The sequence below is a fragment of the Sorex fumeus genome, unplaced genomic scaffold (genome assembly GCF_029834395.1).
Source record: "Sorex fumeus unplaced genomic scaffold, SorFum_2.1 ptg000033l, whole genome shotgun sequence".
Classification (NCBI taxonomy): domain Eukaryota; kingdom Metazoa; phylum Chordata; class Mammalia; order Eulipotyphla; family Soricidae; genus Sorex; species Sorex fumeus.
Genome location: NW_026606090.1, coordinates 10,116,744 through 10,144,119, shown reverse-complemented (window position 1 = coordinate 10,144,119; position 27,376 = coordinate 10,116,744). Strand labels below are relative to the sequence as shown.

General features: G+C 50.9%; 1 protein-coding gene across 1 annotated transcript in view; it reads left to right on the top strand.

Moving 5' to 3' along the window:
- Window positions 1-27,376, top strand: part of ENPEP (glutamyl aminopeptidase) — a 63,877-nt gene that overhangs the window by 19,848 nt on the left and 16,653 nt on the right. The window contains exons 4-13 of the mRNA XM_056116642.1: window positions 755-875; window positions 4,644-4,798; window positions 5,636-5,749; window positions 6,850-6,984; window positions 9,444-9,509; window positions 12,243-12,308; window positions 12,807-12,955; window positions 16,575-16,654; window positions 25,161-25,291; window positions 25,396-25,451. Coding sequence (XP_055972617.1) covers window positions 755-875; window positions 4,644-4,798; window positions 5,636-5,749; window positions 6,850-6,984; window positions 9,444-9,509; window positions 12,243-12,308; window positions 12,807-12,955; window positions 16,575-16,654; window positions 25,161-25,291; window positions 25,396-25,451 — 1,073 coding nt within the window. The remainder of the gene's footprint in view (window positions 1-754; window positions 876-4,643; window positions 4,799-5,635; window positions 5,750-6,849; window positions 6,985-9,443; window positions 9,510-12,242; window positions 12,309-12,806; window positions 12,956-16,574; window positions 16,655-25,160; window positions 25,292-25,395; window positions 25,452-27,376) is intronic.

The window sequence follows — 27,376 nt, the reverse complement described above, 5'->3', positions numbered from 1 at the left end:
ACATTAGGGTCTGTGATATTTGGGTCTGTGACCCAATTTGTGAGCTGGAGTTCCCAGACTCAGTACTTTGTGTGGGGGCACGGAGACAGCCTGGCCAGAGTCTCGAGTCCCCAGTTCTGTTTATTCCAAGGGCTCTCTCTGCCCCAGGCGATCTGTCTTACCTTCTGCAGGAAAGGCCAGTCATCTGTTCTGGGACACCCAGTCACCTCGAGACCTCAGCTCTGGAGCATGGGTGCAGCTGTGAACACGGGAACACGATGTTTTTTCTGACTAGCGTTCTGGGGCCCCTCGGGTCAGGTGCCAAGAAGTGGAATTACTAGGAAGCTCAATTCCGAGTGTTTGAAGATATTTCCATGTTGTTTTCCAAAGAGGTTGAACGCAGGGCCTGGAGGAAGTGGGCAGGGTGCGACTGACATGGCCCAATCCCCAACAGCCCCTCTGCTCCTCCAAACTCAGGAGTGATCCCCAAGCACAGAGCGAACACTGCTGGGTGCAGCCCAAAAATGAACAAAAGAAATTGAACTGGCCAACATCCCCACCAGCGGTGGCTGAAGGGTGGGTTTCAGAAAGCCTTCAGGCCCTGCCCGCCCTTGTCCTCACACTGACTCCCGTGTCCAGCTCTGCCCACGTGCCCACAGGCCCGTGGCCCTTGCTCATTCATCCTGAGCCCACAGAGGGAACTGGGATGAGACGTGCCCGCTGTCTCGTGCGTGGACGGCATTTGTGTCTCACCCCGTGGTCTTTCTCTCCCCAGCTCACCGTGTACGTGCAGGAGCAGCAAAAGCACACGGCTGAATACGCCGCCGACGTCACCAAAATCGTCTTTGACTTCTTTGAGGAGTACTTTGGCATGAACTACAGTCTCCCCAAGCTAGGTGAGGATGGAGGGAGATAAGCGGACGAGCTTTCAGCTTCCTCTTTCCGGCAGGGCCTGTGTCTCCATCCTGTCCTCTCCCTGTTACCTCTGTCCTGAGCTTCCCTTAAGGAAACTTGTCTCGGGGCTGGAGCGATAACACAGTGGGGAGGGCATTTGCCTTGCATGCAGCCAGCCTGTGTTCGATTCCCAGCATCCCATATGGTCCCTCTGAGCACTGCCAGGAGTAATTCCTGAGTGCAGAGCCAGGAGTAACCCCTGTGCATCACTGGGTGTGACCCAAAAGGGAAAAAGGAAAAAAGAAGCTCATTTCTCCTGAGCTTCTCGCCAGCCCACTGTCCTCTGTGGGTAGCGGCAGTGCCCGCTTCTTTCTAGATGGCAAGAACAGTGTCTATATTCTCTCCTCACCAGATGCTAAAATATAGCCCCACTTCTAGGGAAGGATGAAAGTGTGTACACAAGCATGTCTCCCTGCTGGTGGCGGCAACAGGTCACTAGGCAACAGGTCACTAGGCAACAGGCAACAGGTCACTAGGTCGCCAGACTCATCGTGTCCCTTGGGTGCAGGCGAGGAGGGTAAAGGTGCAGCCAGGTCCCAAGCACCCCCTCCCCAGTGTTGTCCGACAAGACTAATCCAGGATTCTCCAAGTGTTCAAAGAAAGTGTGGGAGTAAGGGGAGATAATTCCTTCCAGAAACATCTTTCCCCAGAACGAGGCAACCTGTTTCCCTTGCGAATTAAAAAAAAAAAAAGCTGTCAGAATGGTGTAGCGATGGGCCCTCTGTCCATCCCAACTGCTCTCCACTAGCAATGCAGTGGGCACTCGCCAGGGCTGCCTTTTCTTTTCCTTACACTTTCTCTCTCTCGCCACCTCCCTTCGTGATCACGGCAACACCCAGATCCGCACATGTTTCCTCGCATGTGGCACTGCACATTTCCAGCCATGGTGTGTGTCTGGGGGTTGCCCAGGCAGCAGTACTCATCGGGTTTGCTGCCCTGTAGTGAACAAAGGGTTTTACTGCACGCCCACAGCAATGTCTCTGGGGAGGAGACAGTGGCGCGCGGAGAAAGGAGCACCTCCATTCGGTGCCTTAAGAAACCTTCAGCACAAGTCCCTGGGTACCGAGCTCTCTGGCTGGACATGCGCTGGCCTCGGGCAGGCTGGTGGCCACCTCATCTTCCACCAATGGTGGCAACTGGCTGGTGAGAAGGCAACTATCAAAGTTAGAACCACCAGTAGGACCTTAGGGGCATTTGACCGGAAGCTTTGATTCTCTCACTGTTTCTTATACTGTCCAAGGTAGCCTGTGAAGTAGAAATCTCACCAATGTCACTGTCACTGTCCTCCCATTGTTCATCGATTTACTCGAGCAGGCCCAGTAACATCCATTGGAGACTTTGTTGTTACTGTGTTTGGCATATCGAATACATCACGGGTAGCTTGCCAGGCTCTGCCGTGTGGGCGAGATACTCTCAGTAGCTTGCCAGGCTCTCTGAGAGGGGCAGAGGAATCAAACTCGGGTCGGCCATGTTGGCTGCGTGCAAGGCAAACGCCCTACCGCTGTGCTATCGCTCCAGCCCCTCACAAATGTATTTCTTTAAAAGCTGTTTTAAAATTTAATTTTAGGTCCCTCTATAACCTGTTAATGGAGGGTTCTGTGCTAGCGCACGGCAGCACCCTCCCCCACCCCCACTGTCCTGTGTTCCCCAGGAGACCCTGCAGCAGTCCTAGCTGAGGGCCAGCTCCCAGTTTCTGTTGTTTGGGGGCATTTGTTATTTCCCTGCTGTGTTTCTTTGTATCTCACATAAGAGAGAGAGAGATGACAGAGACAGAGAGACAGAGGCAGAAAGAGAGAAAGAGACCATTGTGAGTTGACAGATTCATTTCTCACTTCCTCTTCTTCATAATATATATATATATATATTTGGCTTTTTGGGTCACACCCAGCAATTCATAGAGGTTCTCTTGGCTTTGCACTCAGGAATTACTCCTGGCAGTGCTCAGGGGACCATATGGGATGCTGGGAATCGAACCCAGGTCATCCGTATGCAAGGCAAATTCCCCACCCGCTGTACTATCGCTCCAGCCCTCTTCTTCATATTTTTCGCATGCATTTTTTCCAACCCTTTCTGAATTGACTCTACCTCAGATTTTTCTTGGAAATGGCTCTACATTCTTTATGCCTCATTCCCCACAGTAAATGCATTGGAGTTAATAAATTACAGTCTCAATATCTACCAGAGAAAGATGGCCACAGGAAATTCATTTTGTTCATAGATTATGTTCAAACTCGCACCCATCCCATCACGAGCTCCACTGGCCCTTGGCTGGGGGGGAGGGAGGGGAGGGATAATTCTCTCTTGTCAAAGTAGCCATGCCTGAGAATCAGAATGGCGCACAACCAAACCACTGGTGTTATCACGCCTTTATTTTAACCAGAAAGAATGGGTGTATTTTTGGATGTCAGTCAGGTGTGACCCCAGAACGGAAAAAAAAAAAGAAGAAGCTCATGTTATAGATTGGGAAGGGAAAACAAAATAGGTCACTTCCCTGCTGACCCAGCTTCTGTAGCACAAACAAGCTGAAGGACTTGGAAGATAAGGACTCTCAAAGAGTGGAATCTGATTTGTATGCAGAATTAGGGGAGAGTAGTTTGTTTTTTGAATCTGTCTTTTTTTTTTAAAAAAAAGATTTATTGGATCACTGTGAGATATAGTTACAAATTTGCATACTTATGTTTCAGTCACACAATGCTCGAGCACTCATCCCTCCACCAGTGCACATTTCCCACCATCATTGTTCCCAGTGTCCCACCTGCCACACCTACCCCACCCCACTCCCTGCCTCTGTGGGAGGTACCATCCTTCTTCCTCTCTCTCTCATTTGGGACATTATGGTTTGCAATACAGATACTAGGAGGCCATCATGTTTGGTCCCTGGTCTACTTTCAGCTCACATCTTCCATCCCGGGCAATCCCTCCAACAATCATTCACCTTCTCCATCCCAACTGCCTTTTCCCCCAGCACGTGGGGCTGGTTCCAAACCATGGCGTGCCCCTCCTGGCCCTTATCTCTACTGTCCTTAGGTGTTAGTCTCATATTATGCTACTTTATATTTCACAAGACAGTAGGATTTCATGTGTGTTAATATCCTGTCCTCAGAAGGACTGATTTCTGTGCGTCTGGAATTTCGGTTCCTTTCACATCCTCACTTGAAAAGGCTCCAACAGAGGTTGACAAGCTAATGAGAGGAACAAAAGGTGTGGAATTATCAGTCAAAGGCCCGCCACCAAAGAGGATGTGCTCAAAACAAAACAAAACAAAAACCCACGGTGCTGTCTGGAGCCAACAGGAAAAGTTTCAAGGAAATGTTCAGTGCATTAAGTTTATACAAATAGATGACTGTTCTTCATTCTAAGAAATTATTCTCAGCCTTAAAAAATAACATTTATCCAATAGCACAGTGGCAAGATGCTTGTCTTGCACGCAGCCGACGTGGACTGACCCTGGTTCGACTCCTTTGTCCCTCTCAGAGAGCCTGGCAAGCTACCGAGAGTATCGCGCCCGCATGGCAAAGCCTGGCAAGCTAACCGTGACGTATTTGATATGCCAAAAACAGTAACAAGTCTCATAATAACTTGTGCCCAGTCGAGCAAATCGATGAACAACGGGAGGACAGTGCTATTTATCCAAATAACTTTATCTGGTGAGAAGCGTCACGGACAAGGGGAAAAGGGCCCCTCTCACTATCATCTCCCTTTTTCCACAGATAAAATCGCGATTCCGGATTTCGGCACCGGGGCCATGGAGAACTGGGGGCTGGTCACGTATCGGGAAACCAGCTTGCTCTACGACCCCAACGTGTCCGCCTCATCCAACAAGCAGCGGGTGGCCAGCGTGGTGGCCCACGAACTTGTCCACCAGGTCTGGGGTCTCTGCACCACACCAGCGGGTGCTGTTTTAGGTCTGGGTTGGTTTGTTGGTTGGTTTGAAGGCTGCACCTGACAGCTACTCCGACTGGTCCCCAGGGCTCAGGAGATGCTGGGGATTGGACTCGGGGTTCCCACAAGCAAAGCAACCTACCTTGCCCATTATTTATTTATTTAGCACAAAAGCATTTTTTTGGGGGGATCTCTTATGTTTCATTTTCTCCATTGGGAACACCAGTTCATGTACACACACAGCATGTCGATTGTCTGTTTCTCTATCTGTTTGTTCTGGGGTCATACCCAGCGATGAGCAGGAGTTACTCCTGGCTCTGCACTCAGGAATCACTTCTGGCGGTGCCTACGGGAGCAGGTGGAGTGCCAGGGATCCCAAACAAGGCAAACAGCCTGCCACTGTTCTTCTCTCCTGGCCCACCCTTTGTCATTTTAAAGTGACCTAAGACTGCAGGAATCACTTCAAATTAATACTGATTTCACAAATACCAAAGTAGCCAACACAGAGAATCCTGCTTGCAAGTCCTTTGTAGTCTGAATACACATTTTGCCTGCAAGAAACTTGGATGAACACATTATTTTTTGCCCTGTTTTCTGTTGGTAAAAGATGTGTGTGGAGGAAAGGCTGCACCTTCAGTACTTAAGCAAAGGCCATAAACAAAGCAGCCCCTGCAGCAAGGTGGCTAGCGAAAGAGCTTCGAGGTCATTGTTAAACTCTGGAGAAGCAAAGCAAGACACCTCTGAGCATATGGGCTCCCGGAGGCAGCACTCAGCCACCCCTCCAAGTCCAGCTCACACCCCGTTGTCCCCTTGATTCCAGTGGTTTGGAAACATCGTGACCATGGAGTGGTGGGAAGACTTGTGGCTGAATGAAGGCTTTGCTTCCTTCTTCGAGTTCCTGGGAGTAGCTGAGGCTGAAAAGACTTGGCAAATGGTGAGTTCTGCAGCAGCATGCCCCCTCCCCTCCCACGGGGGTCCTGAGTGGGCTGCCATGTCCACAGGTGACCTGGCAGTTCCGGGTGATTGTGCTGTAGCACCAGTTGGCCCACGGGTGTCCCAAGTTCTGGTCCCCAGGTTTAAGAGGCGACTGACCTCCACACTTGGAGATGCTTTGGGGGACACTTGAGCATGTGCGAGGAAAGGGAGGAAGTAAAATAGCTGCAGAAATGCCAGCTCGGAGCTCTAGAAGGCATCCGAGTACAAGGTCTGGGCCGAATGTTCTCCAGACTTCGCGGGAGAGTAGCAGGCGGAGAGTAGGGCTTCACACCTGGCGCTCAGGCCATCTCTAAGAGATGCCGTGAGGAAGCTTTGAACCAAGGAAGTTTTGAAGACAGGCCCTCACCCTCTCTGTTTTGCTGATAAAATGTGCGGCTGGGTTGAGAAGTTGATGACTAGAGTTAATGCAAAAGCTAATGTTCGCTGCAATTAGTTAGGAATTATTCAAGTTTCAGTCATTCAAGTCGATTTAAAAAATACAACAACCTGGGGCTGGAGTGATAGCACAGCGGGTAGGGTGTTTGCTTTGCACGCAGCCAACCCAGGTTCGAATCCCAGCATCCCATATGGTCCCCTGAGCACCGCCAGGGGTAATTCCTGAGTGCAGAGCCAGGAGTAACCCCTGAGCATCATCAAAAAAAAAAAAAAAAAAAGCAAAAAAAAAAGCCTGAGTATAATTTTTAGCAAATCAGCCCACTTCCTCACTTGATGCTCAGAACAAATCAGCGAGGGGCCACGTCTTCCCTGTGGCTCAGTTTCTGGGGATAAGGCCGGGAAAGCTAGCAGTCACGCCCAAGTGTAGATGCAGAATCCAGAGGCCTGTGGGGGTGGTGAAGGCAGGGGATGGTGCATAGCAGGCAGTGGGCTGATAGAACCATCAGAGCTGAGTTTGGGAAATTCCAACAGCCAACGATCGCTTCAATGCTGTGAACCATCAGTACTCCTTTTGCCCCTCTTTGGCTTAAATAAACGGCAGTGGGAAGCATGAGTGGGTGGGAAGGCAGCGTGGTATTCCTGTGGCTCCTTCTGTCATTCCAGCGAGATCAGATGCTCCTCGAAGACGTCTTACCCGTGCAGGGGGATGACTCTCTGATGTCTTCACACCCCATCGTTGTCAACGTGTCCACCCCGGCGGAGATCACGTCTGTCTTCGACGGTATCTCATACAGCAAGGTGGGGAAGTGAGGGCGCTGGGGGCACGGGTTCACGTTGGTGGCTGGTAGGGTATGCCATAGTGAGTAAGAAAGGTCAGACCATGACAGTCAGTTTGGGTAGAGCTCTTGACAATGCCAGCCTGCTTGGAGGGGCAAATAGAGCTCAGGATGATACCAGTCATCTTTGGGAGGTGGGTAGAACTCAGGATGCCAGCTGGCTTGGCGACGCGGGTAGAGCCCATTTGAGGCTCCCTATTCTGTCTTCAGCGGCTCGTCTTGGTGCTCTTCAGTCAAAGTGATCAAAGTTGGTATCATAAAATTTTGGATAACTTTTGGTTGCGGCTACACCAGCTGAGTTCAGTACTCAGTGCTCCTGGTCTGTCTCTTTGACTTCAGGATCAGCTTTTTCTTTTGTTTGTTTTGGGGATTCTGAGCCATATCTGGCTGTGTTCAGGGCTCATTCCTGGCTCTGTGCTCAGGGTCACTCCTGACTCTGTGCTCGGGGGACCATGTGCAGTGCCAGGATTAAACTGGGGTCAGCGGATGCAAGGCCTTATCCGTTTTACCATCTCTTTGGCCCCTGACTCACATCTTTATAAGTACCTTCATCCCAATCACCAAACTTCCAGGCTTTTAAATATAAAGGTTTCAGTGATGTCATTTGCATTTCAGTGAGGTAATTTGCGTTTTTGTCTGTGACTGTGAGGGAGCCACACTCACAGCTGAGACTTGAATCCGTTCAAATGTTAGGAGACGTAGCCGAGAGCCTGCAGGGACCCACAGTTCTGTTACGTGTCTCCCTCCTCCACCCCCCCGCATGCCCCCTCCAGTCTCTCCACTAGACAGATGGGCCCACCTGTGCCCAGATGTGGGCGTTTCGTCATGGATTGGGCAGGGGGGTTGCCATAGGGAGAGGCCCAGCACCTTCCAACTAACGCGTTCTGTTAGTCAAGGTTTTACTTAAGACAAACTATTCTGATGATTCAAATACACTTGAGATAAATTGGCTGGAGGAAAGCAATGCTATGTGGTAGTATTATTCCTGCTTTCTCCCTCCTATTACTCCTGTGCTGTTTCAGACTGCCGTGACTCATTTTTCACACTGTTAATGGTTCTCTTTTATCTCTCTGTTAAAATGGAACATTTCTAATGGCATTTACAGCACATTCCGCTCCTTCATATATAGAGAGGGTTCCCCCCCCCCCGAATTCTAGAATATTTTATGATTCAAAGTATTAGGTCAGAAATGAACACTTATAAACCTTTGACCTTCTAGCTATGGAAAAAAAGTCTGGAGCTTGCTAAGTTACAGTAAGAGCTAAAAGGGGAGGCATTGTGTTTTCAGGTCACTTACTTAAAAATGGATTTAAAGTTTTGCAAGTAGTGCGTTTTAGTACTAGTTATATAACACGTGAAAAGAAGGTGGAATGTAGGGGCTGAAGCGATAGCACAGCGGGTAGAGCATTTGCCTTGCACGTGGCCAACCCGGGTTCAATTCCCAGCATCCCATATGGTCCCCTGAGCACTGCTAGGAGTAATTCCTGAGTGCAGAGCCAGGAGTAACCCCTGTGCATTGCCAGGTGTGACCCCCCCCCAAAAAAAAAGGTGGAAAGTAGAGATAGCTCCAGTTTCTTGAGGCTAAAGAAAACGGAGGGAGTTAAACCATGTTTGGGTTTTTTTGTTTGTCTGGGTTTTTGTTTGTTTGTTTTGGGTTTGGGGCTACACACAGCATCACCCTGGGCTCTGCTAAAAACCACTCGTGACAGGGCTCGGGGACCAGGGGACCACATGGGATGCCGATGATCAAACCCGGGTCAGCCACGTGTGAGGCAAGCACCCTACCTGCTGAACTATCACTCCAGCCAGCTTTCCTTTATGACTGAATTATGTGTCTGTGTTGAACTGTTTGACCCCCTTCCAAATTTCTCGACTTATCGCTCTTATATATAATTTTTCAAGTACTGGGACGTGTGCTAAATAGCCAGAAGCGAGAGCAGTCAGGATTTTCCCCTGCAGCTAGCTGCTGTGGGGATGTCCCTCCTTGGTCTCTCTTCCGTTAGGAAGGCGCCATCTGCTGGCTGACTGGGTGAAGTGCAGAGTGCAGTCCTTGTTTGACACTCAGGCCCCCCAAATGCCGGCTGCCTATTTCTCTCCTGTTGTGGGGGGGGGGGGGGGGGAATGGGTTTGGAGTCACGTCCAGCAGGGCTCCAGGGTGACTCCTGGCTCGGTGCTTGAGGGACCATGTGGTACCAAGAGCTGAGTCCAAGTCTCCGTCCTGTGCCCAGTTCTCTGGGTGCTGTGTCCTGCTCGGCCTTTTCTCCTCCGTCCCCCGAGAATCATCTGGGCAGGTGTATGTCCTGCTGGCCTCCTGGGCCCACCGGCGGGCCATGGCAGTGTCCCGGAGGAAGGAGCTCCTCCTCTGTCCGGGGCCGCCTGCCGCGGGCCCGCCCACCTCACTCCCCGTGCTTTCCCTCCCAGGGGGCCTCCATCCTCAGGATGCTGGAAGACTGGATTACCCCAGAGAACTTCCAGAAAGGCTGCCAGGTAAGTGCATGTGGTGGCTCACATCAGCGCCAGCGCGCCAGCGCGCCAGCGCGCCAGCGCGCCAGCGCGCCAGCGCGCCAGCGCTGAGAAATGGCTTAAGTCGGGACAGTCCCTGTTGACTGAGACTCTCCCTCCCTCCCAAGGGACCCATGGGCGGTAGGGCACCAGTGGCATGGGCACTCTCGGGGCAGGGTTGGTGCCCTTCGGGAGAAGTTTCATGGGGATGTTTTGATTGACGAGATCCCGCCGTCCCCTGCTGCTCAGGCAGCAAAGCACCTCCAGATCTGGGGGGAAACAGAAGCAGAGCCATCAGTTGAGGTGTTATGTAGCACTGTCCTCCCATTGTTCATCGATTTGCTCCGAGCGGGCCCAGTAACGTCTCCATCGTGAGACTTGTTGTTACTGTGTTTGGCATATTGAATACAGCATGGTAGCTTGACAGGCTTTGCAGTGCAGGCGAGATACTCTCGGTAGCTTGCCGGGCTCTCTGAGAGGGCAGAGGAATCGAACCTGGCTCAGCCAGGCCAGCTGCACGCAAGGCAAATGCCCTACTGCTGTTATGATGATCTTAAAAACAGGGTAGCCTCCCCCCCCCCCCCCCCCCCCCCCGCAGAGCTCAGTCTGGGGTAGTCAGGGTCCCTGGAGCAGCCCTCCGGATTCAGGTGCCCGGAGTCCAGCTCGGGGCTCTCTGAACACTGGGCTCGGCCTCGTGGCCTCTGTCAGGGCCCTGGGACGTCTTTGTGGTTGTGTGTGTGCAGGGTGATGGGACGGGGGCCTGGTGTTGATTCAATCTGGGGGGCCACCCCTGGCCTGTCTCCCCACAGGTGAGGCTGGCAGGAAAGGGGCCCACGGAGACCCCTGCATGCCCATGCCAGCCAACCAGGGCGGGTGGTGGGCCCCAGTCAGCAGGAACTCACCACTGATGTGACCGCATGGCGGAAATTCATGTCCTTTCTGGAGGCTACTCAGAGCCACCAATGACGGGGACAGAAGGCTGTTTCCTGTGAACGTAGGTTTAGCCTCGTTGTGGCAATGCAAGGAACCTCCCCAGGGGCCCACCAAGCCCCTGAGCAGGCAGGCGTTGTGGTGAACCCTGCCGCACTGCCCCCTGGTGGCAGTGTTGAGCAAGGGCGGAAACCAGAGTCTGTTGTTCCCAGGCCTGGCTCTTCCCAAGGGCCCAGAGTCTTCAGGACTCAGAGGTCCCAAGACACGGGTGAGTCACGCTGCATGGCAGAACAGTTGGAACTGCCTACCACTGGCTGGTCTGTCTGATGGCTCACGGGGCACTTACGATTCTATTCAAGGGCTTGGAGCTGTCGTACGGATGCTAGAGCATTCACCTTGCACACAGCTAACCAGGGTTTGATCACAGAGCACCGCCAGGAGTGATCCTTGAGCACAGAGTCAGGAGTCAGGCCTGAGCACTGCCACATGTGCACCTCTACTCCCCGTCCCCTGAGAGAGAGTTTGTGTGTGTGTATGAGAGAGAGAGAGAGAGAGAGAGAGAGAGAGAGAGAGAGAGAGAGAATATTCTAGATTCTATTTCTGTTGAAGACTCCCACATTTCAAAGCAGACCGTTGTAAGGGAATAAGAGCAGGGGACAGCAGGAACTCTGCATAGAGCCCCAGAAAAGCAGGTGACTTTCACACCTGAGATTAGGACATGGCGGGGGGGGTCTTCTACGGAAATATATCATTGAGTATTTATGTGAAACCCAGCAACCCAGCAAGCGAGAGAGAAAGAGAGAGAGAGAGAGAGAGAGAGAGAGAAGAGCGACTTGATGTAGGAATCTCCCAGTGAACCCATCTCCAGCTTAACATCCTGGCTGGAGCACTCGCTCTGAGGGTCCAGGTGGTCAGTCCCCTCCAAGAATGGCCCCAAGCACCTCAGGATATGGCCCACAAGCCTAAAATTCAAAACTGGAAAAATTATTCTTTTATCTGGGGGGACTCACTCACAAAAGGTGCCTTGGAGCTGCTCCCAGCCCTGCACTCGGGGAAGTGCAGGGTGGGAAGGGGCTCCCACTGAGCTCTGCTCTACCCATTGAGCTCTCTGGCCCCACCGAGTTTTTATAGGAAACATTTGCTAAGCACTGACATACGCCACACTCGGCTGTGTTGACCTTTGCTTCTCACCTGGACCACTCGTGTGTGATGGGGTCATCCGTGTCTGAAATGAGAAACAGCACCAGGAAGAAAGGGACGGGATGCGGTGAACAGGGAACTCACTGTCACGGCAGTGCCGGTCAGGGAACTGCAGATGTCTCTACCCAGTGGAGCAAAAACACACGCACGCGGCCAAGGAGATAGTACAGATAGCTGGAAAACAGACTGCACCTTTGCAGTCTTTGCAGGAGGCCCAGAATCTATCCCTGGCTCCCTCTGCTCCTCCAGCACCACTGGATGTGACCCCAAATCCTTAGATACCCATAGCTTATATTGATTGTCCTGAAAAAATAAATGGGCTCCCAATGGAGGGAGAGAAAAACCTACCTGGTTAGTAGGGAAAACGTTACTTGTGCTTTACCAATTATTATTTGCTGTGCCCATTCGAGCAAATCAATGAACAACGGGAGGACTGTGACCGTGACCGTGCAAAGCATATAATTTCCTTTTGTTCTGGGTGGAATTGCTGCTCTGTACATCAGAGTAAATGTGACTAGGAGCTTAGCTCCTGATGGGGTCTATGAGAGAACACCGGCTTCTAACACATCTGCTTCCTCGCTCCTACAGATTTACTTAAAAAAATACCAGTTTCAGAACGCTAAAACTTCTGATTTTTGGGCGGCCCTTGAAGAGGTAAGAAAAAGCACAGTTTCAAATACTTGTCTGATTTGCAGTGGACTTCCCAATCCTTTCTTTTAACGCTTTCTGTATAATTTATTGTAAAGTATATTCTAGGTGCCATGGTCGACAGTGTTGATAATGGCAGGTGGCAGGGTTTCATGCAAAAAAAAATATATATATATATATCAACACTTCCCTCACCATCACCACCAGTGCCACCATTGTCCCGATGTCTCCTTCCTCCTTCCCCCCACAGTGATGTTTCCTGTTAAAGACCAGTTCTCAGTTCCTGTCACCTTTTAGGCACCTGTTGTCCCCTGCCACATTACTTTGTGTGCCATATGAGGAAGATGGTTCTGTGTCTGCCCCTGAGCAGGGGCCCTGCGGACCCATCCAGGTCACTGCAGCCATTTCTCTATTGATTACCCTACCCTTCTGTTCCTCTATTGATTATTCTATCCCTCCATTTATCGATTGCACCTTCTGTTTCCTAAAAATCCAAACTCTTAGGCAAGTGGCAAGCCCGTGAAGGTAGTGATGGACACGTGGACCAGTCAGATGGGCTACCCTGTGCTTACCATGAAGGGCAAGACTGCCACACAGTCGCGCTTTCTCTTGGACTCCAAAGCTGATCCCACCCAGCCCCCTTCGACTCTTGGGTAAGTCTCTCTGATGCAGGGAGGGGCAAGGTAGAAATATGCCTGGAAAGCTGGTCAGTGGCCCAGCTCCTGCCATGGTACATATGGATAGGCAGCTTGGGGGAAAAGCAATGGCCAGTGTGTGTGCTTGCATGTATGTGTGCATGTGAGCATGTGTGTGCATGTGTGTGAATGCATGTGTATATGTGTGCCTGTGTGTGCATGGGTGCATGTGTGTACATGTGCGCATGCATGTGTACATGTGTATGTGTATGTGTGCATGCATGTGTATGTGGGTGTGTACATGCATGTGTGTGCATATGTGTGTGCATGTGTGTGTATGTTTGTGTGTGCACATGTGTGCATGTGTGTGCATGTGTGTGCATGTGTGTGAATGCATGTGTATATGTGTGCCTGTGTGTGCCTGAGTGCATGTGTGTACATGTGCCGCATGCATGTGTACATATGCATGTGTATGTGGGTGTGTACATGCAGGTGTGTGCATACGTATGTGCATGCGTGTGTATTGTGCATGTGTATGTTTGTGTGTGCACATGTGTGCATGTGTGCATGCATGTGAGTGTATGTGTGCATGTGTACGTGGGTGCATGCATAAGTGGGTGCATGCGTGCATGCATGTGGATCCCATTCCTTCCAGGAACTGGAGGGAGGCGATGGAAGTCAAAGACGCCAACTCCCAAGCAGAAGGCGGGGCCCTGGCGTTGTGGATTCTGGGGCAAAGCAGAAAGGGAGATACTGGGGGAGACTCCGGGGGAGATGGCACTAGGAGAGAGGCACAGGGGGACGTGGCCCTTTCCGTCCCTAGGCAGGCCTGGAGGGGGTTCTGGTGCTCATCACTGGCCTGCACCCACCCTGTCCCCCCTCCTTTCACCTCCCGCCATTCCATCTGCAGAAATGGGCTACAGTGATGGCAGTAAGCGGAGGGGCTGGTGGGGATGCCCAGAGGAAAGTGGCCTTGGCACTGGTGTTGGGTGGACCAGCCTCCCGATTTCCTGTCACAGGGAGGGGACGGTCACGCCAACTCGGCCCTTCTCAGCAGTTAGGCACTGCCCCAAAGCCACCAAGGAGAATGGATTTAGTCCCTGCTTTCTCACCCATGAATGGGTAATCAAGGATCACAGGACTCGGGGGGGGGGGGGGGGGGAGGGGGGGAGAATCCAAAAGCGTAAGAGGTAAAACTCTCTCTCGAACCAAGCCAAGACCTGTCCCGAGAAGGGCCATAATTGAGGAAATGGAAAATAAGTTTATGAAACACATTCTGAGATCAAAGCTGCCCATGAACTCAGACCAGAAAGTCTTTGAAAGAACAAACAATACAAAAGGACTGGAGAAGCCGACTTTCCGGGCTGTCCGAAGCATTTGACAGGCCAACTGCAAATAAATTGGGGGCCGTGCTCTAAAACTACAAAGCAATAAGGCAAATTAAAAAATAATTTTAAAAAATCAGAGCACAAATAAACCTCGAGTTGGCAAACCTGGAAGAGAAGGCAAGGATGGAAGGCCTAGCGGCCGGATGGCAGGAGACTTTCAGGGGAGAAAAATAACTATGCGGGGCAGATCCTGCCAAGCCCCAGCTCAGGGGCTCGACTCTCCCCCAAGCACTCCCACAGCGGGGAAAGCCAGAGGCGTACTTGGGGACTCCTTGTGACATTTCAGAAAACCCAGAGGCACAGGTTAGCAGGGCACTCAGCTTCTCATTGGCACCCTGCATGCAAGAAGAGTAAGAATAGTTGCCCCTCCTCTATTTCCATATGAGGGAGGGAGGGAGGGAGGGAGAGAGGGAGGAAAAGAGAGAGAGAGAGAGAGAGAGAGAGAGAGAGAGAGAGAGAGAGATCATTAAATGTCGTTGAATGTTGACAAATGTGGGAGTGGAAGAGAAGGGAATATAAATGAATCGCCCTCATGTCATGTTAATTAATTAATTAATTCCTGTATTTAGGGGCTGAAGAGACCACACAGTGGGGTGGAGTGGGCTGTTTGTTGTCTTTTGCATGCACCCAGGCTGGACTTGATCCCCAGCGCTCCAGGTGGACCCCTAGCATGACCAGGGCTGATCCTGGCCTGAAAATAAGAAATCTTAATTTCTTCCATCAAAAATATTTTCGTTTTATTTGGATTCACAGATGTAGGAGTTTTAGCGCTTGTTTATCATCCCTATCAATCTGCTCATGGAAATGTTGCACGGGCAGAGGAAGAGAAATTTAGAAAGCCTGAAGGGTAGGAAGGGAGTCCAGGTGCTACCAACACTCCTCCATGGTCACCCGAGCCCCACCAGGAGGAATCCCTGGGCACAAAGCCAGGAGTAAGCCAGGGCACTGCCGGGTGTGCCTCCCACACAAAGAAACAAACACTGCCCTTAGGAAACATGTCTCTGCTAACAGCACTGGCCGAATTTCAGTGATGGCTCCTGAGAGAGGAAAGACGTTCTGTCCACAGAGAGCCTCCGTTATCTTTGGTTTCACCAAACACATCCCTGGCGTCCAGAGGGGACCCTGGGGCAGGGCTCTTGCTTTGAATGTGGGAAGCCCAGAGCCAACCCCCGGTCCCACACGTTCAGGCGTTGCATGCATTTATGCGCTGCTAAGGGATTGGTGACTCCTCTCCCTGCACCCCCAGCCTGCTGAAGGTCACTGGGGGCAGTGTCCGGCCCCACCCACCGGGTGCGCAGTGGACATTTCACTTTCCAGGGCCGGGCTGATCCCAGGCTCCGTGCACACATGTGCGCGCGTACTGCTGTCCCCTCCCAAAGGCCTCTGGGCTGAGGAGAGGGGACATGCGCATATCACCAGCACCCATTCCAGAGCACTGCTCGGAGCTGTCCGAGTCTCGGGGGAGCAAAAGATTCAAGGATGAGGCGACACTGTTTTGTAGCCCCAGACCCCACAGTGGCAGGATGTGAGCTCACAGAAACCCACTGAAGGGGGTGGGACAGCGAAAATAAAACCTGAACACACTTGCCTGGTGGCTTCCCCTGTCACGGACTGGCGCCGTGGGTCTGCGCAGAGAGCAGGGGGCTGACCAGCGGCGGCGGGGAAGGACTCTGCCCTCTGAGTTATTTCCACACGTGCCCTGGGTTCCTGGGTGGAAACCGCCACCCGTGGGGGTGTGTGGAAGAATGTGGGGGTTGCTCAGCGTCAGCAGCCATGCGCTCAGTTATGTGAGATGTTTGTTTCAAAGCCTCAGAGCATGGCTGAGATCAGCTCCATCCTTCTCTGAGGTTTTGGACACAAACCTGTTTGTGGTTGTTGTTGCTGTTTTTCAGGGTCACACCTGGCGGTGCTCAGGGGTTCCTCCTGGCTCTGCATTCAGGGACTACTCCTGGTGGTGCTCAGGGGACCCTAGGGGATGCCGGGGATTGAACCAAGGTGCAAGGCAAATATACTCCCCGCTGTGCTGTCTCTGGCCCCAGACACAGAGTCTCAAACTGTAGAGAAGTGTGGGAGTAGAGGGGCAGTTCCACAGGGAGTGCTGTGTTCACTGTGTTAAGGCACGCTGTCCACCCCATGAGCCCCTAGAAGGGAAGGGTGTTGCCAATTTGCTTTGATATTATTTTCACTTTTGAAAATGGTTTATTGCTCTTAGTAATAAAAGGTAAATTTTTCTTTTGTATAAACTTTAGTTACACATGGAATATTCCAGTTAAATGGAGTGAAGATAAAAAGCCAAACATCCAACTCTACAATAGGTCACAAACAGGAGGTAAATATCATCAATTATTTCTTCTTTGAATGAATGTACTACATTAAATTAAGCATATGGAAACAAAGCCGGGATTTAGTATATGAATTTTGGCCTAAAGAGATTTCCCAAATCATTTACTGATGAAATCATTGATGAGCCCAAATCTCCAGCTTCAATAATGGGAGCTTTGCTGCCTTTTTAATGATTGATGATGATTGACATGATAATAAATAAATAGCCTTCTCCACGTGGAGAGGTCATGGGACCAACTGGGAGAGATTAATATGTAGTTTTCCTCTGTTCTTTCTCCATCTCTCTTCCTCCTTCCCTCACTTCCTCCATTCCTTCTTTCTTTATCCCTGGATATCAGAGAAGTAGGCCATCATATTTCTCACAATGTTACGTGACAAGCCAGATATCTGAAACACACTCATGAAATTCACTTTGCTTTGTTCGGGGCGGGGGTGCACCCCCTGGTGCTTGGGACTTACTCCTGGTGGGCTCAGGGGACCATGTGTGATGCTGGGTTCCAGCCCAGGTTGGCCGCGTATGAGATGAACATCTGGGGCCTGATCTCTCTGCCCCCAGGTATTGTCACTCCCCCCCACCCCCCAATTTGGCGTGACGTTAGAGTCGTTAGTAACTCCGATTATCTTCCCTGAGTCATAAGCTACCCCCTCTCCATCCAACATGACATTCCCATCGCCTGATCCTGTTAAAACTGAGTGGCGGCTTTGCCGATGTATTTCTGATTTCGTGCCATTGATCTGTCTTCTCCTGTTTTGAAAAATCTTAGTTGTATAAAAAAAAAAAACAGGCGAGTTTGGGTCTATGGCTCAAGTGGCAGAGCGGATGCCTTGTTAGTTCCCAGAACCGCCCCCCCCAACATGTTGTTCGGGTGGTCCACGGCCTCCACAGCAATGAAAGGAACACAGCACAGTGCTCCCGTTATTCAACGATTTTGCTCAAGCGGGCCCAGTAACGTCTCCATCGTGAGACTCGTTGTTACTGTGTTTGGCATACTGAATACATCACAGGTAGCTTGCCAGGCTTTGCCGTGGGGGTGAGATACTCTCGGTAGCTTGCCGGGATTTCCGAGAGGGGTGGAGGAATTGAATCAGGCTTGGCTGGGTCGGCTGCGCGCAAAGCAAACGCCCTACCACTGTGCTATCACTCCAGCCCCAATGAAAGGAAATACAAGGAAAATTCATTTTGTTGATTTTGTTTATTTTGGGGGATTTTTTTTGCAGTACTCAGTGCTTAGGGGTGACTCCCGGCTCTGTGCTCAGGAATTACTCCTGGTGGTGCTCAGGGGACCATGTGGGATGCCGGGGAAACTGGGTCAGCGTGGAACACCACAAGGCAAATACCCTACCCGCTGTCCTGTTACTCCGGCCCCTATAGTAAATGATTTTTTTTTTTTGCTATTTTGGTGATGCTCAGGGATCACGCCTTGCTCTGCGCTCAGGAATTACTCCTGATGGTGCCCAGGGGACCATATGGGATGCTGGGAATCGAACCTGAGTCAGCTGTGTGCAAGGCAAATGCCCTACCCACTGTGCTATCGCTCCAGCCCCTAGTAAATACATTTTGAAAACAGAGAGTCGGACCCCCACAGCCTTCTGAGAGGGCAATAAGGTCTCTGCACCCATTCCCCAAGCATCCTACTTTCTTCCCCAGACAGAGAAGGCCCTTCTTTACCCCACACCCCAGGGCCTTTGTCTTCAGCTCCGCAAGGTTCCGCCTGCCTGGACATAGCACTGTGACTTCTGGGAATGCAAGTAGCCGATTCCCACAGGGCCCCCAGCACATGAACCCTCCTGCTCAGAGCCTCGTCCCCGGCCAGAAGTGGCCTCTCCTGCATGCGTTAAGGTGACAGCCATACCGTGGCTTGCTCAAGACGTCCCTCTCCTGGGCCAGTTGCACCCACAGAGGCCGCTGCTGGCCGTTTCCACTCACCCGGGATGGACTTGGGGCAGGAGGAAAGTCGCCAGGCTTTGTCCCAATGATATATTTTCCCTGTCCTGTCTTTGAGGTTTGCAGCTTTTCTCTGATGCTCCTGCATGATTTAACGCTGTGTGTGTATGTTCAGCAGCTCTGCTCTGTGGAGGTCAGGCCTCTTTCCGTTGCTTTTCCAATAACACTCCCCCTTGCTCACCTGTGCACAAGTGCCTTAGTGATTATCCCGAGTTCTGATCAGACCCCCCAGACTTGTATCGTGGATTCCGAGAATGCATGTACATTGGGCTTGTATATAACTTGCAGTGCGAAGGTCTTACTTCAGGGGTCCCGTCTCCCAACTGTTTTCCTCCTCCTCAGTGCATTTACCAAGAGAAAACAGAGAACAAAAGGAAACTGCCACGGGGACTGGAGCGATAGCACCGCAGGGCAGGTGTTTGCCTTGCATGCGCTGACCCGGGTTTAATCCCTGGCATCCCATGTGGTTCCCCACACACCGCCAGGATTGATTCCTGAGTGCAGAGCCAAGAATAACCCCACAGCATCGCCGGGCGTGACTCCAAAACCAAAATCAAAAAACCAAAAAACAAAACACCACAAGGGTTAAAAATAAGCCACGGCAGCAATAAAGGGCATAAGGAAGGCCTGGAGAGAGAGAGAGTCTGGGCCAAGGGGCTGCCTTGCACGTGGCCAACCCTGGTTGGATCCCTGCACCTGCCATCCCCTGAGCTTCACTGGGTGTGAGCCGAGAGCCCACCTGACCCTCTCACAGCCTGGGGATGCAGGGGCTGCACCTTATACTCGGCCCTCGCACTGAGCCACCGGGAGGGGCCTTGGGCCTCCCGAGCCCCCCTCAGGAACAGCCCCTCTCTCCAAGGGTACAGGGCTCCGAGGGGGAAGGTCTCAGAGCAGCTGCCTTGCCCTGCCCTTTCTCCACGCCCCCCACAACCCCTCGAGGGCTGGAGGACAGTGAGGTCTGCTTGGCTGGTCCTTCCCTGCTCGGAGACCCCATGCTGCACCCAGTCTGTCTTTCCCCAGCACTCTCCCTGCCAGCTGAAATAAGCCTCAAGGATCGAACCTCAAGAGCCTCAAATGGCCGGGCCTGGGGCGGCCTGAATTAGTGTTTGAGTGAGAATATGAAGGCTTGGAACCAGGCTCCCGGTAATCACTAATGAGTCAGCGGGTCCTGAGGGGTCCTGCCCCTTCCATCTGATGCTGTTCAGGAGCACATCACAGCCAGGGGTGCCCCCCCACCCCCACCCCGTCCCAGAGAAGCAGCCACCCTGCCACAGGGCCGGGTCCCGTCAGGGAGAGGGAGAGTTCCAAGCCAGGTCACTGAGGCCGAGAGCAGCAAAGGGGAAACGAGGACTCTGTCCACACCCCAGTGCCTGTGAATGGCCTGGAAGCAGGAGGGTCTCCCCGGCACCCAAGACACTTGCTTTCCTCTCCCTGAACTCTGACTTCTGTCCCCTCCTCTGCGGCTGGGCCTTGGTGAAGGGCTCTCAGGCTGGTGGCAGTGGACGAGGCGAATGTAACACAGCAGGAGGCCCGGTCATGGTCGCACATCTGCATGCATGTGGGTGTCACACATGTATGTATCTCTAACAGGAGACCCAGTAATTGTTGCACGCGTGCATGCATGCATGCCCGCTTTCATGCAGAGGCTCTGGGCCGCAGACCCCAGGCTCAGGACTGGCTCCTGCATCAGAAGCAAGGGCTCATCTGGCTGTTTCCAAGGGCCTGCTCCATTTGGGGGCTCTCGAGTAAGTTCCTGTTTCCTGTTCCGGGACATCTTGAGCGCTCAGTTTCGCACACGGATGACAGACACGTCCCTGGAGCAGTCAGCCTAGGCAGCCATGCACCACCTCCCTCCTTTGATGATTCACCCGTTAGAAACTTCCCCTGGCCTCCTGTGTTCCACCCTTCCCTTAGACTGTGAAGACCCTGTGTGACTCTCGGGACAGGGGGCAGCTCCTCTAGCCCCTCCTCTCACTCTGCAGCTGACTTAGGCCGCTGGCTGTTTTCCTCGTCCCTAGGGTGTGATTTTCCCTCCAGCATCCTATTTGCTCCATAGGCTTCCTGTACGCTCTCTTGCCTTCTTTCCAACAAAATGATAAACTCCTTGAAGGCTTAAACATGCCGTCTCGCAACTGGCCCTGGGCCACCCCCAGGACAGCCTCGGGCATACTGAGCTCAAGAGTACCAAGTGCTTGAGGAGGTTTCGGCGTTCACCTGCGTGTGTCCCATGTTTCTCTGGGGGTTCGTCTGTTATTTATTGGACCGCTGTCAGCACCTCAGCATTTAGCAGTGCTTGCTTTACTATTTGCTTTTCTGTTCCTTGCGTTCAAGAATGGAAGGATTGGACATGCTGTCAGGTTATCGATCTGATTGAAGAACAGTGTTTTAAACGAGGCTTACCTGGCCCGGGAAATGGTTCCATGACTGGAGCACACACTTCACATGCGGGGTGCCCGGGGTTTAATCCCCAGCCCAGCGTGGTCCTCCAAGTACCCGACCCCTCATAGGCACCCTTGTGTTCTCGAGCGTAGCTGTTTTGTTTTGTACGGGGGCCACATCGTATAGCACCAGAAATGTTTGAGACTCGGCTGTTTCAGATTTGAGGCTGCATTCTTGATGGCGTAGGTGAGCAAATTCTGGCTGTCATAGAACTTGCATTATTACTAATATTTGGTAAAAATTATATTTAAATACTCTATATCAAACAATGCTGGATATATGTTTTATAAAATATCTAAGGAACAGAGAGACTTTTTTTTATTCTTTCAGACTGAGGCCGACAGTTTCTTTTTTTTTTATTTTTTTTTATAATTTATTTATTTATTGATTCACCGTGGGAAAAGTTACAGAGCTTTCGGGTTTAGGTCTCAGTCATGTAGATATCAAACACATTTCCCTTTACAAATACTTATTTTTAACCCCGAACCCCACTAGACCCCCACCTCCCACCCCTCCCAATTCTTGTGAGGCAGATAAGTTCTAGTTAATACTCTATCTACTTTGACTAGATAGATTATTTCGATAGAAGATGCACAATTATTGTTTAGAGTTTACGACCCACCCCCCACAATCAGACATGCTGAAACAGCGTTGTGAAATGATTTGCTTTCTACAACTTGGTTTAAGAATAAAATGATGTCTCACGGCCGCAATAGCGGCCGCGCGGTTTTGAATTTCTGCTATTTTACTTATTGACCCTGGAAGAATTTCTATTAAAAGTTAGCTAGTTAAGAGATTGGTTTCTGTGCCCTGGAGTCGTGGCCGTGCCGGAGAGCCGCTCGTGGGGGGCAGCTGGCGACCTCGGTGGGGCGTGGGGGACGGCCCACAAAGCCCCCCTTCCCATGAGGTCCCTGCCACTCCCGCCAGCCCCGGAGGCCGACAGTTTCTTACTCTCAGGTTCTGCCAGCATATATTCCTTGGAATGAATGGAATTTGGATTCTCCAGTTTGTGTGTCATTAGCCTAAGATACACAACTCTTGTATCTTCTTGTCATTTTACTATTTAGTTATGTAAAATACTTAATAAGATACAGATTCTTTCATTTTGCATTGAAAAATAATTTTCTTAAAGTATTGATGGTAACAGTATGTATATCACCAGAGAAAAAATGTTTTTCTAGGAATCTTGAGTTATCAAACTGTCAAGTTGTCTAAAGTTTTTTTTATAAATTATTTACATAAAACAGTACCATAAAAAGCTGTTTCCTATACTCTATCACTTAAATCTATTTTGGTTGACATTAAATATTCCCTGGATGAAATTTTGAAAAAGTAATTATCAATATTATCTGTATTGATAAGTAAATAATAGAAAGAGGGGAATAAGAATTCTCTCTAAAGAGTCCTACCCAGAAGAATTTAATACTTGTATGCATAAAACTAGCAAGATAAATGGTTAAATTTACAGAATGAGTGTTGGGGTGCTATGTGGCCACTTAAATTTACATTTTTATATCTGTAAAATAGGATGGCAAAAGGTGCTTACGGTCTGTTTTCAAATGAAAAGAAAGGATGATGAATCCTGGAAATAGTAAGCTTTATGAGCATCATGTGTCCGTACATGCATGATCACAAGGCAAACACACACAGAGGAGAGAAACAGGATGTTACTGGGATGGGTCCCACGATTTCTCCCATGTCCCCCAGACACAGGTGTGGGACCCCCAAGGACACCTACCACTGTGACAACCAGAATGATAATCGGCAGGAGGAGAGTCCAGTGCCTTTCCCTTGCCCGGGCCAGTGCCCCCGGCTGCGGCATCCGTGCTTTAGTCTGACTTCATCACGCATAGACAGCCCAGTCCTGCTTTGCTGTTGCCGACTGCTGGGGAAACAAGCCTGTCACTGGCCCATATTGGGCTGCTGACTTCTCATCCATCACGCCGGAGAAATCCCAGGGAGCCGAGACCAGCTCAGCCAGGCCCATATAACGCACTAAAATATCCCAGTCTTTGGACAAACTGCCAGGAGCTTCCCCACGCTATATTTATATTTTCTGTACTATTTATAGAGCCAGGACCAAATGCTTTCATCATAGCACGGAGAGCTACCATCTGTCGGACACAGAACCAGCACCTCCCCTGAGTCGTGGATCACAGGGCCCCTGCAGAGAATGGTAGTTCACTCGCCCCCTGCGAACCCCGACACAGGGACCTCAGGGACCAGACCTGGCTGAGACGCCACAGCTTGGAAGCCACAGGGCGAGGATGTTTTGCCTGATCTGACAGGCTTGTGAGTCCCTGCTCTCACTCCTCTAACGGGGGGCACCGTGCTTGGGCCAGGGACTCTCCCTCTGAGACAGACATCCCAGAGCTGCAGGTGCCAAAAGATTAGCGTCCTTTCAACAACCTGTCCATGGGAGAGTGACAGAGAAAGAGAAATACTACGTGAGTGAGGTAAAGGTTTATCATTCGTCAAGTGCCCCCTCAGAGAGTCCCAAAAGATGCTCGTTGTCCTGCCGCAGGGCTTAGCTTGTATATGCAAAACTACCATGTTCTGGGCATCATCCAGCCCTGGCGAACAAATCCAAAATCTCCATGGTCTTTCCTCCCGGAGGGTCTCCCCTTCCTCTTTTCTCCCTGTCCCACCTTCATTCAAGCTGTCATGCAAACCCTCTGACCCACATCCTCGTCACAAGGACTGTGCCCCCTTCACCTGCCAATTGTCTCCCTCCATCACATCCATTCTCTCCTTCTCTGCCTTGGTGTCAGCCCTCATCCTGTCTGGCCTGAGGTTGCTACTGGCAACGTGACCACCCCCTTCCCCAGCACCACCCAGACCCCTGGTGGCGTTCTCTCTCTCTGTCTCTCTCTCTCTCTCTCTCTCTCTCTCTCTCTCTCTCTCTCTCTCTCTCTCACACACACACACACACACACACACACATGCACGCACACGAACCTGCCGTGGGTTCCCATCTCATCTCCCATTTTCCTGACATCGCGGTCTGAGCTAGCACAACAGCACGTGATTCCTCGATGCCACCAAGTCTTCCCATGCGTTATTTAAGTTGGGCATCATCCATGCAACTGAGTCCAGGAATACAACGTTATAGGAGAGGCTGGCATTGTGGCTCCGAGGGCAGGCAGCACACACACCTGGCGTGTGTGAGGTTCTGAGTTCGGTCCCACCCCCAGCACTGCCAGGAATGATTCCCCCCCCCCCCCCCCCACCAAAAAAAAAGTTTTAGGATTGGTGCCAACAAATATGGTTCATGTCTGGGCAGAGTGGTTATTTTCAGTGAGCTTTTTATTTTTCTTTGTTTAACCTAAAACATCAGTCCCTGTTCCGTCAAGGGTGAGGTTCTAAAATCTATGCGCTAGAGCTCTTTGTAAATATTGGATGCTGCTTCAGAAAAGTGAGTTAATTTGGTAAATCCCTCGATGAAAACCCATTGATGTAATCAATTGAAATGAGGAAACAGAAGACTTTGCAAAGGTAAATAGAATTGGGGAAGCAAGTATGAAATGGATTACAAAATCAAGAATGTTATGTTTGGGTTCCAGTTTCTGTTGCAAGCCTTCTTGACATCTTAAAAGCATTACCCATCCTCAGATCATTGTTCTGCTTGGCAATAACTGTATCCCATGAATTTGAATGTTGATTTTAATAAACAAGGCGTTCTTTTAAGTATTTACATTCGTATTCCCTCCCGCACTGCCGCTGAGAATAGTCTGTGTGATGAATTTATCCTGATTAGGAAAAGGAGGAGGACCCCCAGAAGCCCGGACTTCCCTGACTCTCAGTGCTGTTTCCTTTGACAAGCACAGAAATAATTCACGCACTTGGCAAGCTCATGCCACTCAGTGGCAGAGTCGCTGATTATGGTCCCTCACTGACCTGGCATTTCTTTTATAGGCTGACGACTGCAGCAATGCCATCCCAGAGCAGGGGCGGCTGAATGAGAGTTAGACTTCCGGCCTTGGGCCCCAAGCCTGGCATGGCTCCCTGGGCCCTGCCTGTCTCCCTCCCTTTCCACATTCTGGGTCTAAACTCTCTGTTTACAGGACACACAAACTTTTTTCTCATTAATGTTTCTTTCTTACCGCAGGAATCACTTTGGGTGCTGTTGGAAACACTTTTCTCAAAGTTAACCCAGATCACATAGGGTTTTACCGGGTCAATTACGAAGTAAATGTCTGGACTGAGATAGCTAAGAATCTTTCCAACAACCACAAACAGGTAAGCACGGACGGTCGCCTTGTCTCAGAGCAGAGCTGCTCTGTGTGCATTTTCCCACCACGTCTTGCCTTACATTTGATTCTTCTTTTTCTTCTGCTTCCCAGGATTTTTCTGCCTCTGACCGTGCGAGTCTAATTGATGACGCTTTTGCCCTGGCAAGGTGGGTCCCATTACGAGACTAAAATGACTCACTTGCTGTCTCCAGATTGTCTTCCTTCCCCCTCACAGCTTTCTTTCCTTCTTTCTTCTTCCTTCCTTCCCTCCCTCCTTCCCTCCACCCTTTCTTCCTTCCCTCCCTCCTTCATTCATTTCTTCCTTCCTTCCTTCCTTCCTTCCTTCCTTCATTCCTTCCTTCCTTCCTTCCTTCCTTCCTTCCTTCCTTCCTCCTTTCCTTTCCTTCCATCCTTCCTTCCATCCTTCCTTCCATCCTTCCTTCCATCCTTCCTTCCTTCCTTCCTTCCTTCCTTCCTTCCTTCCTTCTTTCCTTCCATCCTTCCTTCCCTCCCTCATTTCTTCCTTCCTTCCTTCCTTCCTTCCTTCCTTCCTTCCTTCTATCCTTCCTTCTTTCCATCCCTCCTTCCTTCTTTCCTCCCTCCCCTCCCTCCCTTCCTTTCTCCCTCCCTCTCTTCTTTCTTTCTTTCTTTCTTTCTTTTTCTTTCTTTCTCTCTTTCTTTCTTTCTCCCTTTGTTGTGAGGTCACGGCTGGGGGTTATACCCACACCTGGCCATGTCAGTCCTGCAGGGGTGGGGGGGCTCATATCAGACTGTGGTGCTGTCTGAACTGTCGCAGCCCTTTTGGTGAGATGCTCACACACATGCCCGCTGAGGCCCAGGTCTTGGTTCTGGGGCCCCCGGGGCCAACTTCAGTGTTCACACACGCGTGCACCAGGGTTCTCTCTTCTGGCTCTGAGCCTGTGCATCATTGGTTGGGATGCTCCCAGAGGCTGGTTGTGCCTGTGTTGCGTAGTTCACACTCAGCTGGGTGTGACATAGCCAGAAACCACAGCACCAGTGGTCACCAACAGGAGAATCAGAACGGCACATGTGGGAAACTGGGGATCGAACTCATGACCATAAGCTTGCAAGGTGGGTGCTGTTGACCTCTGCTCCGTCAATTCCTTTGGGCTGATAACTAAGATTGTTTAAAATACCGTGGAGTTTCTGAAATGAAGTATGACAAAGTATAAGCAGCAATATAGTTCAGTAAAATATTTACCAAGACGTGACCTAGAAAACAGTGTATGTCTTAAGTCTCCTTTCGTCTTGTGTATCTCAGAATCCTGGATTAGCTCAAATACTGCACACAGACACGCGCCTATTCCATGGAATTAAGTCAGGTTTGCTTCTCTAGGGGGGCCAGGAACAAATCAGGAGTGAGGTTTCATACCCGCCCAAGGTAAATGGGCCATGGCAGTTCAGGGGTAAGAAGACAGAACTGTGCTTTGCCAATCCGTGAGCCTCGGCCGTGGGAAGAACTTCCTGGCTCACTGAATATTCCCTCACCAGCCGAGTGTGCATGGTGGCGCTGGTCAGAACTCAAACCTCACGTGGGAAAATGGACTTTCTTTCTTTCTTTTTTTTTTTATTTTTATTTTTGCTTTTTGGGTCACACCCGGCGGTGCTCAGGGGTTACTCCTGGCTCTGAACTCAGGAATCACTCCTGGCGGTGCTCAGGGGCCCATATGGGATACTGGGAATCAAACTCGGGTCAGCCACCTGCAAGGCAAATGCCCTTCCCACTGTGCTATCGCTCCAGCCCCCAAAATGGACTTTCATTCCTTGCGACGACTGCCCTGGGCAGCAGGAATCTGCGTGCAAGGGAGATGGAGGTTTCACTTCAGGGAGTCTGCCAGCGGCAATGCGGCCCATATTTCAGGACTCTCAGGCACTTTGGGAGGACTAGGGACTAGCAGGGGCCTCCCCCCTCCCTCGTCCAGGCCTCCCCGCTGCTCTGGGCTGATTGCTCACACGGTTCAGCCTCCAGGCCTGTTCTTCCCTCTGTGCCAGCTCTGGTTGCCCTATAGTAGAAGCTCATTAAACATTCACAGCTTTGAATCTAAGTTAGGTGTGGGCTGGAGGGACTTTT